The 13,487-nt window shown below is 44.6% G+C and overlaps 1 protein-coding gene across 1 annotated transcript in view; it reads left to right on the forward strand.

Annotated features, from left to right (window-relative positions):
* The window catches only part of LOC110508407 (potassium/sodium hyperpolarization-activated cyclic nucleotide-gated channel 2-like), a 57,069-nt gene that overhangs the window by 3,128 nt on the left and 40,454 nt on the right, over positions 1–13,487 (forward strand). Inside the window, exons 2-3 of the mRNA XM_021588920.2 lie at positions 131–1,318; positions 9,349–9,772. Of these exons, the coding sequence (XP_021444595.2) occupies positions 147–1,318; positions 9,349–9,772 (1,596 nt within the window). The 5' untranslated portion in view covers positions 131–146. The remainder of the gene's footprint in view (positions 1–130; positions 1,319–9,348; positions 9,773–13,487) is intronic.

A 13,487-nucleotide genomic window follows, 5' to 3' on the forward strand; every position in this document is an offset into this window, starting at 1 on the left:
GCGATGCTTACATGATCTCTGAAAGTGAGCACAGCCACAGATAACTGCTCTTGTAAAGTTTGCAAAGAAGTCACGTCCACCCTCCCTCTCTCTCCTTTCTCTCTCTCCCCTCTACTTTGTTCCTGATTAGTTTTCTCTAAAGATAAATGGAGGCACAATTTGACATGCCCATGGACAAGAAGGCGACCATGAAAAAGAAGGCTGCGGGCGGAAGCGGATGTAGCCACATCAGCGCGCCCAAAGCTGCCGCGTCCAATTGTAGGAGCAGCAACAGCGGCAATTGTGTTGACTCTGTCCCCGCTGCTTCTGCCAGTCAGAGCGCCCCAAGTGTGAAGCAGCTCGTCGTGGCCAGCAACGCAGTCATGGACGAGGCGGAGGATGGTGAGGAGTCCAAGTTTCAGCATCCGCGGCTGCGCCGAGCCGGGGGGAGCAGCAGTAGCGGTGGTGGTGGAGGCGGAGGAGGTAGCATCAGAATGAAGAACTTTACGCCAGGAGGGGGAGCCGTGGCCACGGCTACCAGAAATAACTCTACAAACAACGAGCCCAGCCTACTGCAAGCGGCGAACGCGCCTGCTGCCACTGAGCCCACTGTAGCATCCAAAGCGATTGATACCACAACGTGTCTGGGAGATAATGCCGTGCGCGGCGAGACCAACAGAGTGGCAGGGGCGGAGACGTCTGGAGCCGCCGTCACACTAGAGGTTTTAAATGCGGCAGCAGGTGATGGTTGCAACAGCACCGCTCCAATTTCAAGAATGAAATGCAACAAAAACGGAGAATGCAGGAGGGACTCCGGGACCGGGAGCCTGCGCTCGATCATCTCCAACAAGACTGCCGGGGCGGGGAGGGCCGAAGACGGAGGGACCCTTAGGCGTGGTGCCTGTAATTCAGCCAGGGCCAGCATGGATGGCTCCATGACAATTTCCACCACGCAGGGCCACGGGGAAGTGGGCGCAAACCCCGGTATCACCCCGGTTTCCACCGGCGTCCCCGAGAAAAAAGACTCCAGGGTGTCCTTCTCCAACGCGCCGAGCAGGAAAGCCTCCTCATCGCTGCACGGCTCGACCCAGACCCAGACGACCCAGCAGCCCAGGAATTCTGTAACCTTCCAGAAGCCCGAGGAGGGACCCCAGATCCAGACCGAGGATGCCGAGCCCGGCGGAAGCACCTTCATGCAGCGACAATTCAGTGCCATGCTGCAACCTGGAGTTAACAAATTCTCCTTACGTATGTATGGGAGTCAAAAGGCGGTGGAGAGGGAGCAAGAGCGGGTTAAATCAGCGGGCAATTGGATTATCCACCCCTACAGTGATTTCAGGTAAGGGTTAAGTGCTGCGGTTGGTATCTGTGAGTGTGCATGTTGGCATTGTCATGGAGGGCCTTTGTTTGGCCCCATAGCACCATCAACAAGTTATAATGAGAATCCAGGGGCCCAGAATTAGAATGCATATTATCAATGTGCATTGTGCAACACAGTCTATTGTCATTAGTTGTTATAAACCAGACATAATAACCCATTTTGGCCCACCTGTTCTGCCTGGTATTTTAGACTATACATTTCGATGACATTTTATTGAATGGAACCCATCTATGTAGTGATTTTCATTCAACAATAGGACATTGACAAAGACAGGTTTTTTAGTCGTGCTTTTTATTTTTAGTATATTTCAAAGACAACCTGCGCGCAAAGCTTTTTGGCAAGGTATAGGCTTTATGAATAGCGATGATATCGTGTCCTTTCAAGGTTGTAAACAACAGTCCTCTGTTGAATGTCTGGGATAACCAACCAAGCCTCGCATCGATCTCATTCAGAACAATATGCTAATCTTAACCCAACATTATTAAATCACGCCAATTACTAGGCAATTTACCGTGGGGCTAGATTAAAATATGGTTTGTTTCGAGCCGATGTTAGCGTCGTGGCCGGCTGTGCTCTAGATCCTTGACTGACAGGACTGCCGGGGTGTGTGATGGACTCAGTAATGGAATGTCACCTTGAGCAAAGTGTGCTAAAACCTCAAGCATGCTCACTCGAGACATATCCGCCTCTATGACTCCCCAGATCAAGCATTTGAATAATGACGGGTTTGCTTTCCCTTTTATCACGGTTTTATCAGCGATAAGGAGAATCGACATCTCACGCCTTTTGACATACATATGTGGGTCCTCTCGCCTTTGAGAGGGTCATGTTGATTATGAAATGCTTTACTTTCGCGAAATGGGCCCATTGTATACAGGGTCATAGAATTGCATCTTTGTGCCACTGAAGTTCGTGATAGACACATGGGCGCTTCCTTCCCTCGTTTCAGCACCACTCGCGTGTGGACAGCTCCCGCTTAACTAAGAGTGGAGCTGGCAGCTACTTTTAGCTACTTTCGATTCACACATCGCGCTGTTTCTGCTCAGCTCATGTTTACGTATCTGAACAAATAATGTTGATTCAATACAATACTTTATTTATACGTATCCAATATGTATAATTTGACTGTATAGTTTCGAAGAGAGACCAGAATTACAACACCAGAATTACAAGTCTCTCATAGGAGTAGGCATGACCATAGTTCTCACAAATAGCGTCACTGACAGGGTTAATCAAATATGATATTATTGTGGTGTAAACTGCAGAGCTGTGTTCACTATCTCTAGGTACACGGTTAAGACCTAGTGCGTCAGTCGCAGTGTAATGACTCAGCGTTGCACCTGCAGCGAGCCCCCTCTGACTGCCCGGCCATGAATACTCTTATCAATGAAAACAAGCCTACTAGGCCTGTACTTCTGACTGTCATCCTCAGCAGCACCCAACCGTGTAACCCGCTCTTTAAGCCTCGTCTCATTGGATTTTACTGAATTAGTTTGACCAAAATACTAGTACCATTTCACTTAAGCTATTTTCTTTTCCCATGCAGTTTATAGAAATATTCATAAACGTGCAATCAAGGCATATGCTGCTACTGTTGTTGTTGATAAGAAAAACAACATAGGCCTATGTTTACTACAATAATAAAACGCAAATATATACACTACATGACCAAAAGTATGCGGACACCTGCTCATTGAACATCTCATTCCAATGTCTTGGGCAATAATATAGAGTTGGTACCCTCTTTCCTGCTATAACAGCCTCCACTCTTCTAGGAAAGCTTTCCACTAGATGTTGGAACATTTCTGTGAGGACTTACTTCCATTTAGCCATTAGGGAGGTCGGGCATTGATGTTGGCTGATTAGGCCTGGCTCACAGTCGGCATTCCAATTCATCCCAAAGGTGTTTGATGAGGTTGAGGTCAGGTCTCTGTGTAGGTCAGTCAAGTTCTTCCACACCGATCTTGACAAATAATTGCTGTATGGACCTTGCTTAGTGCACGAGGGCATTGTCATGCTGAAACAGGAAATGGCCTTCCCCAAACTGTTGCCAAAAAGTTGGAAGTACAGAATCATCTAGAATGTTATTGTATGCTATAGTGTTAATATTTCCCTTCACTGGAACTCAGGGATTTATCCAGAACCACGAAAAACAGCCCCAGACTATTATTCCTCCTCCACCAAACTTTACAGTTGGCACTATGCACTTGGGCAGGTAGCGTTCTCCTGGCATCCGCCAAACCCAGATTCGTCCGTCGGACTGCCAGATGATGAAGTGTGATTCATCACTCCAGAGAACGTGTTTCCACTGCTCCAGAGTCCATTGGCAGCGAGCTTTACACCACTCCAGCCGATGCTTGGCATTGCACATGGGGATCTTAGGCTTGTGTGCGGCTGCTCAGCCATGTAAAACCATTTCATGAAGTTCCCGGTACACAATTATTGTGCTAACGTTGCTTCCAGAGGCAGTATGGAACTCAGTAGTGAGTGTTGCAACTGAGGACAGACAATTTTTATGCGCTTCAGCACTTGGCGGTCCTGTTCTGTAAGCTTGTGTGGCCTACCACTTTGTGGATGAGCCGTTGTTGCTCCTAGACGTTTCCACGTCACAATAACAGCACTTACAGTTGAGCAGCTCTATAGCAGAGCAGAAATTTGACGAACTGACTTGTTGGAAAGGTGGCATCCTATAACGGTGCCAAGTTCAAAGTCACTGAGCTCTTCAGTAAGGCCATTCTACTGCCAATGTTTGTCTGTGGAGATTGCATGGCTCTGTGCTCGATTTTATACACCTGTCAGCAGCGGGTGTGGCTGAAATAGCCGAATACACTCATTTGAAGTGGTATCCACATAAACTCAGAAAAAAAAGAAACATCCTCTCACTGTCAACTGCGTCCATTTTCAGCAAACTTAACATGTGTAAATATTTGTATGAACATAACAAGATTCAACAACTGAGACTTAAACTGATCAAGTTCCATAGACATGTGACTAACAGAAATGAAATAATGTGTCCCTAAACAAAGGGGAGGGGGGGGTCAGTCAGTATGTGGTGTGGCCACCAGCTGCATTAAGCACTGCAGTGCATCTCCTCCTCATGGACTGCACCAGATTTGCCAGTTCTTGCTGTGAGATGTTTTGATGATAAACGCGAATCTGACCATCACCCCTGGTGAGACAAAACCACGACTCGTCAGTGAAGAGCACTTTTTGCCAGTCCTGTCTGGTCCAGCGACGGTGGGTTTGTGCCCATAGGCAACGTTGTTGCCAGTGATGTCTGGTGAGGACCTGCCTTACAACAGGCCTACAAGCCCTCAGTCCAGCCTCTCTCAGCCTATTGCGGACAGTCTGAGCACTGATGGAGGGATTGTGCGTTCCTGGTGTAACTCGGGCAGTTGTTGCTGCCATCCTGTACATGTCGCGCAGGTGTGATGTTCGGATGTACCGATCCTGTGCAGGTGTTGTTACACGTGGTCTGCCACTGCGAGGACGATCAGCTGTCCACCCTGTCTCCCTGTAAAGCTCTCTTAGGCGTCTCACAGTACGGACATTGCAATTTATTGCCTTGATCACATCTGCAGTCCTCCTTGCAGCATGCCTAAGGCACGTTCACGTAAATGAGCAGGGACCCTGGGCAACTTTCTTTTGGTGTTTTTCAGAGTCAGTAGAAAGGCCTCTTTAGTGTCCTAATTTTAAGCTGTAAGTAAGTGTCCTAAGTAAGCTGTTAGTGTCTTAATGACTGTTCCACAGGTGCATGCTCATTAATTGTTCATGGTTCATTGAACAAGCATGGGAAACAGTCTTTAAACCCTTTACAATGAAGATCTGTGAAGTTATTTGGATTTTTACAAATTATCTTTGAAAGACAGGGTCCTGAAAAAGGGACATTTCTTTTTTTGCTGAGTTTACTTCTGAATATACAGTGGGGCAAAAAATAATTTAGTCAGCCACCAATTGTGCAAGTTCTCCCACTTAAAAAGATGAGAGAGGCCTGTAATTTTCATCATACAGTGCCTTGCGAAAGTATTCGGCCCCCTTGAACTTTGCGACCTTTTGCCACATTTCAGGCTTCAAACATAAAGATATAAAACTGTATTTTTTTGTGAAGAATCAACAACAAGTGGGACACAATCATGAAGTGGAACGACATTTATTGGATATTTCAAACTTTTTTAACAAATCAAAAACTGAAAAATTGGGCGTGCAAAATTATTCAGCCCCCTTAAGTTAATACTTTGTAGCGCCACCTTTTGCTGCGATTACAGCTGTAAGTCGCTTGGGGTATGTCTCTATCAGTTTTGCACATCGAGAGACTGAATTTTTTTCCCATTCGTCCTTGCAAAACAGCTCGAGCTCAGTGAGGTTGGATGGAGAGCATTTGTGAACAGCAGTTTTCAGTTCTTTCCACAGATTCTCGATTGGATTCAGGTCTGGACTTTGACTTGGCCATTCTAACACCTGGATATGTTTATTTTTGAACCATTCCATTGTAGATTTTGCTTTATGTTTTGGATCATTGTCTTGTTGGAAGACAAATCTCCGCCCCAGTCTCAGGTCTTTATCAGACTCCATCAGGTTTTCTTCCAGAATGGTCCTGTATTTGGCTCCATCCATCTTCCCATCAATTTTAACCATCTTCCCTGTCCCTGCTGAAGAAAAGCAGGCCCAAACCATGATGCTGCCACCACCATGTTTGACAGTGGGGATGGTGTGTTCAGCTGTGTTGCTTTTACGCCAAACATAACGTTTTGCACTGTTGCCAAAAAGTTCAATTTTGGTTTCATCTGACCAGAGCACCTTCTTCCACATGTTTGGTGTGTCTCCCAGGTGGCTTGTGGCAAACTTTAAACAACACTTTTTATGGATATCTTTAAGAAATGGCTTTCTTCTTGCCACTCTTCCATAAAGGCCAGATTTGTGCAATATACGATTGATTGTTGTCCTATGGACAGAGTCTCCCACCTCAGCTGTAGATCTCTGCAGTTCATCCAGAGTGATCATAGGCCTCTTGGCTGCATCTCTGATCAGTCTTCTCCTTGTATGAGCTGAAAGTTTAGAGGAACGGCCAGGTCTTGGTAGATTTGCAGTGGTCTGATACTCCTTCCATTTCAATATTATCACTAGCACAGTGCTCCTTGGGATGTTTAAAGCTTGGGAAATCTTTTTGTATCCAAATCCGGCTTTAAACTTCTTCACAACAGTATCTCGGACCTGCCTGGTGTGTTCCTTGTTCTTCATGATGCTCTCTGCGCTTTTGACGGACCTCTGAGACTATCACAGTGCAGGTGCATTTATACGGAGACTTGATTACACACAGGTGGATTGTATTTATCATCATTAGTCATTTAGGTCAACATTGGATCATTCAGAGATCCTCACTGAACTTCTGGAGAGAGTTTGCTGCACTGAAAGTAAAGTGGCTGAATAATTTTGCACGCCCAATTTTTCAGGTTTTGATTTGTTAAAAAAGTTTGAAATATCCAATAAATGTCGATCCACTTCATGATTGTGTCCCACTTGTTGTTGATTCTTCACAAAAAAATACAGTTTTCTATCTTTATGTTTGAAGCCTGAAATGTGGCAAAATGTCGCAAAGTTCAAGGGGGCCGAATACTTTCGCAAGGCACTGTATGTACACTTCAACTATGACAGACAAAATGAGAAAAAAAATCCAGAAAATCACATTGTAGGATTTTTAATGAATTTATTTGCAAATTATGGTGGAAAATAAGCATTTGGTCAATAACAAAAGTTTATCTCAATACTTTGTTATATACCCTTTGTTGGCAATGACAGAGGTCAAACGTTTTCTGTAAGTCTTCACAAGGTTTTCACACACTGTTGCTGGTATTTTGGCCCATTCCTCCATGCAGATCTCCTCTAGAGCAGTGATGTTTTGGGGCTGTTTCTGGGCAACACGGACTTTCAACTCCCTCCAAAGATTTTCTATGGGGTTGAGATCTGGAGACTGGCTAGGCCACTCCAGGACCTTGAAATGCTTCTTACGAAGCCACTCCTTCTTTGCCCGTGTGGTGTGTTTGGGATCATTGTCATGCTGAATGACCCAGCCACATTTCATCTTCAATGCCCTTGCTGATGGAATGATGTTTTCACTCAAAATCTCACGATACATACATGGCCCCATTCATTCTTTCCTTTACACGGATCAGTCGTCCTGGTCCCTTTGCAGAAGAACAGCCCCAAAGCATGATGTTTCCACCCCCATGCTTCACAGTAGGTGTGGTGTTCTTTGGATGCAACTCAGCATTCTTTGTCCTCCAAACACGACGAGTTAAGTTTTTACCAAAAAGTTCTATTTTGGTTTCATCTGACCATATGACATTCTCCCAATCTTCTTCTGGATCATCCAAATGCTCTCTAGCAAACTTCAGACGGGCCTGGACATGTACTGGCTTAAGCAGGGGGACACGTCTGGCACTGCAGGATTTGAGTCCCTGGCGGCGTAGTGTGTTATTGATGGTAGGCTTTGTTACTTTGTTCCAAGCTCTCTGCAGGTCATTCACTAGGTCCCCCCGTGTGGTTCTGGGATTTTTGCTCACCGTTCTTGTGATCATTTTGACCCCACGGGGTGAGATATTGCGTGGAGCCCCAGATCGAGGGAGATTATCAGTGGTCTTGTATGTCTTCCATTTCCTAATAATTGCTCCCACAGTTGATTTCTTCAAACCAAGCTGCTTACCTATTGCAGATTCAGTCTTCCCAGCCTGGTGCAGGTCTACAATTTTGTTCCTGGTGTCCTTTGACAGTTCTTTGATCTTGGCCATAGTGGAGTTTGGAGTGTGACTGTTTGAGGTTGTGGACAGGTGTCTTTTATACTGATAACATGTTCAAACAGGTGCCATTAATACAGGTAACGAGTGGAGGACAGAGGAGCCTCTTAAAGAAGAAGTTACAGGTCTGTGAGAGCCAGAAATCTTGCTTGTTTGTAGGTGACCAAATACTTATTTTCCACCATAATTTGCAAATAAATTCATAAAAAATCCTACAATGTGATTTTCTGGATTTCTTTTCTAATTTTGTCTGTCATAGTTGAAGTGTACCTAATGATGAAAATTACAGGCCTCTCTCATCTTTTTAAGTGGGAGAACTTGCACAATTGGTGGCTGACTAAATACTTTTTTGCCCCACTGTATAATGTATTTTCTACACTGGAGGTGTACCAAAACAATAATTTACAACAATAATGCTCATTCTCATTCATCAATCATTAATTTTCATATTCCTTCAGGTTATGCTTAAATCTTATACCCCAACCTGAGCACACCATTTTGCCACCTCTGGTCTCTTGGCCGTCTCACCCCCACTGAGGGTCAGCTCCCGCTCAGCCCAGTCAAAGCTCTTCTCTGTCCTGACACCCCAGTGGTGGAACGAGCTTCCCCCTGAAGCTAGGACAGCAGAGTCCCTGCTCATCTTCCAAAAACAACCGAAACCCTACCTCTTCAAAGAGTATCTGAAATAAGACATCTCAGTCTTACCCTATAAAAACATAAGTAAAATACAATTGCGTTTGTCTTTTCCTACTGACACTGACTTTGCTGGTAACTACTTTATTTAGGAAGAATGTACTTACTATGACTGTGATATGTAGTTGTCTAATCTTAATACGAATGCACTAACTGTTAGTCGCTTTGGATAAAAGTGTCTGCTAAATGACTAAAATGCAAAATGCAAATCGATATTAATCAGCTTAACATAACCCTTCAGCCTAACATATTGTAGGTCTTTGTAGTTTGCTTACGCACTCACCAGTTTTTGTTAGAAAGTCCCCGGTGCCTGTCCGTTTCCCTCCCTTGCCTCTATCACTCTGCTTTTGTCCTCTATTCTATCCTTTTCCTCCACCTCCACCTCTCCCTCTCGCTTTTACCTTTCCCTCATCCACACACAAATGCACTCACTCCCTCACACACACACGCACACACACAAACTCTCCCTTATCTCTCTCTCTCTCTCCCTTTCTCTTTCTCCAGGTTCTACTGGGATTTCACAATGCTTCTCTTCATGGTGGGTAACCTGATCATCATCCCGGTGGGCATCACCTTCTTCAACGACGGGACAACCACCCCTTGGATCATCTTTAACGTCATCTCAGACACCTTCTTCCTCATGGACCTGGTCCTCAACTTCCGCACAGGCATCATCATCGAGGACAACTCCGACATCATCCTGGACCCCAAAACCATCAAGAAGACGTACCTGAAGACCTGGTTCATCGTGGACTTTGTCTCCTCAATCCCCGTGGATTATATCTTCCTGATCGTGGAGAAGGGGATCGACTCTGAGATGTATAAGACGGCCAGGGCCCTGAGGATCGTACGATTCACTAAGATCCTTAGCCTACTGAGGCTCCTGAGGTTGTCCCGGCTCATCCGCTACATCCACCAGTGGGAAGAGGTAGGACAACACTCCACACAGCCCCCCAAAATGCTTCATGGCCTATAATAATTATTATAATGGATTGCATCTATTTGTCACTTTTCACAATAGTTCTCAAAGAACTTGTAAGGGGGGGAACTCAAACTAGCCTCATCAACTATTTATTGTCCTGATGATAGGAGAAAGGATGATAACTATAGTATACACATAGCACCATTCTTCTGGAGCTTGTAAGATGGAAACTCATCTCATCCACTACTAATGTGTAGTACACACTCACAGCATCATGGCTACATAATACATGGTTTAGGATAGTCACCATAGATAACTATGCTAGAAAGCTACATGGCTATACTAGACAAGTACACGTATTGTCAGAGAGAAGGTACAGTAGGGAGGTTGGACAGCATTGTATAGAAGCAAGATGAGATAGGCTCACAGCAGCATCATGCAATTTCCCATGACAATAATGAAAATGATAATGGATTGGATTATTTATTTTTTTACCACACTTTCCACTGTAGGTCTAAAGTGCTTTACTCTAGATGTAAAGTGCTTTTACATTGTACAGTGGTCAACTCACCTCCTCCACTACTAATGTGTAGTTACCCTTGGGAGAAAGTAGGCTAACATCCCTACGTGACCCATGGGTTCAGGTTAGTCACTAGATGGCCATGCTAAAGAGGACAAGTGGCTATTGTCACGGAGGAAGTAGGCTAAGAGCCAGGATCGTGCTATTGCTGATGATTGTAATGAAAGTGGGTAGTGAATTTTAGGCAGTGATTTTGGGTAGTGATGGTTAGTGAATTGTGGGTAGTAAGTTTGGTAGTGAGTGGTAGTGAATTGGGTAGTAAGGGGTAGCCTAGTGGTTAGAGCTTTGGACTAGTAACCGGAAGGTTGCAAATTCAAACCCCCGAGTTGACAAGATACAAATCTGTCGTTCTGCCCCTGAACAGGCAGTTAACCCACTGTTCCTAGGCCGTCATTGAAAATAAGAATTTGTTCTTAACTGACTTGCCTAGTTAAATAAAGGTAAAAAAATATATAGTGTGACAGGTTGTCCAGACAAGTTGTCTAGGTGGAAATTATAGAATGCTCTGCCGAGCATTAAATATTTGACAGGTATACCGCACTGTTCTGTACCCAGGACCTCTTGGTCCCACATCCATTTGGACTTCTTTATAGATTAATATCAAAGCAGACTTTGGTCTAAGTGCTGTCAGGTCCCCGAGTTCCATCTAAGAACTTTAGTTGTTGGCTGACAACCAATAAGCTGTTAAACAGATGTTCCATCTGGACCCAGCCCTGCCTGTGTTTGTTCCCAGTCGTTTGTCGAGGGCCAGGAGGTTTACTTTGCTGTTCTCGACCTGTGTGTTGTTGTTGGCAGGAGGGTTTAAACTTTAAAACACACTTTGCATCCTAATCACCATCAGTGCCGTCGCTGTCTCCCCGTTTGACCCGCGACTCCCAGAAGGCGTCTGCTCATTTTGTTAAGCAACATTTTAGAAGAGGCAAACACAGTTAATAAATTAAGAAGCCAAGGAGGAGCAGGTGGGGTGGTTATATGGCACACTATGATTATATATCTGGCTAATTGTTATTATTATTATAATTCAGTTAGGCTAGCGTTCCTCGTAGGTTAGCCTTTAATTGTGTCACCATTCATTTTCTGTCTATTTGTTAGCTTCGGATGGTACTTGATTGGTTGGTTTGTCCTTTAGCCATTACTAGTTATTCGTTCATCTATAATATTTTTGGTATTTTTATGGTACCTTTAACTACGCAAGTCAGTTAAGAACAAATTCTTATTTTCAATGACGGCCTAGGAACAGTGGGTTAACTGCCTTATTCAGGGGCAGAACAACAGATTTGTACCTTGTCAGCTCGGGGATTCGATCTTGTAACCTTTCGGTTAGAAGTCCAACGCTTTAACCACTAGGTAGCCCTTATATACCTCTGCTCTATTAATTTTCCCCCTCTACTGTGTTCTCTTGGAGGGGCCTTGGTCTGTCTGGTCCGTCTATCTATCCCTCATCTTACATCGATGCCACAAAAGGTCTAATGGGGATAATGGGATCATTCTAACTTTTCTCTTATGAAAGTATTGGCAGGCCAGGCATCGGGCACAAGCTGGCATTTTACAGTGGTGTGGATGGTGGATGCACTGGGCCCTGTGTGTGCCCCTTATCTTTGGATAATTGGATTCGGAAGACATGATGCGACAAACAAACAGAGCGATGCATGATGGTTAGAGGAGGATACTTGGCATGCATGGAAGAGGAGCGCGGAGATGGGTTGGTGTTAAATAGGCACAGACAGGCAGACAGCAGTCAGATGGACGGATGGAGCAGTTGGCAGATCCTTAATGACTGGCAGATCTATCCCTCAGATGCCATATTTGAATACTTCCGAAATGCATCCTTCCTTTTGATAATCACTGATCTGCATGTAGTTGGATAACTGAGTTCAAGATCTCTCCACATTTTCGCTCTTATTCATAATGTCAAACAAGGAGGCATAGATGGAATGAAGGAAAATGCTTGTATTAAGTGTTTGTACAGGAATTATGGAATGAAAGAAGGATGCCTGCATTGAGTGTTTGAACAAGGCCATAGAGTGGAGTTTGGAGAGGAAGTGTTGAAAGTCCCTCTCCACTTTTTAGGGTTGAATGGTGTGCCCTTAACTTACGCTGTACTCTCTGCTAATGGGATTTGCCATGGCGATATAACTCTTTGTGCTGTGGTAGTAGCAGGTTTGCTTTTGTTGTTGTTATTCACTCGTCCAATTGATTACGTGAGTGTGTATTGTTTTACACACCAAAACAACAACGTTGTTTGGAAGACTTTTTATATTTTATTTCAACTTTATTCAACCAGGTAAGCTAGTTGAGAACAAGTTCTCATTTACAACTGCGACCTGGCCAATTTAAAGCAAAGCAGTGCGACAGAAGCAACAACACAGAGTTACACATGGAATAAACAAGCGTACAGTCAATAGCACAATAGAAAAAAAAGAAAGTCTATATACAGCGTGTGCAAATGGCATGAGGAGGTATGGCAATAAATAGGCCAGAGTAGCAAAGTAATTACAATTTAGCAGATTAACACTGGAGTGATAGATGAGCTGATGATGATGAGCTGATGATGGTGTGTAAGTAGTGATACTGGTGTGCAAAGAGCAGCAAAGGAAATAAAAACAATATGGGGATGAGGTAGGTAGATTGGGTGGGCTATTTACAGATGGACTATGTACAGCTGCAGCGATCGGTTAGCTGCTCAGATAGCTGATGTTTAAAGTTAGTGAGGCAAATGTAAGTCTCCAGCTTCAGCAATTTTTGCAATTCGTTCCAGTCACTGGCAGCAGAGAACTGGAAGGAAAGGCGGCCAAAGGAGGTGTTGTTTTTGGGGATGACCAGTGAGATATACCTGCTGGAGCGCGTGCTACGGGTGGGTGTTGTTATCGTGACCAGTGAGCTGAGATAAGGCGGAGCTTTACCTAGCATAGACTTATAGATGACCTGGAGCCAGTGGGTCTGGTGACGAATATGTAGCGAGGGCCAGACAACTAGAGCATACAGGTCGCAGTGGTGGGTGGTATAAGGCGCTTTGGTAACAAAACGGATGGCACTGTCATAGACTGCATCCAATTTGCTGAGTAGAGTATTGGAAGCTATTTTGTAGATGACATCGCCGAAGTCGAGGATCGGTAGGATAGTCGGATAGGATAGTTTTAC

The sequence above is a fragment of the Oncorhynchus mykiss genome, chromosome 28, assembly GCF_013265735.2.
Source record: "Oncorhynchus mykiss isolate Arlee chromosome 28, USDA_OmykA_1.1, whole genome shotgun sequence".
NCBI classification, from domain to species: domain Eukaryota; kingdom Metazoa; phylum Chordata; class Actinopteri; order Salmoniformes; family Salmonidae; genus Oncorhynchus; species Oncorhynchus mykiss.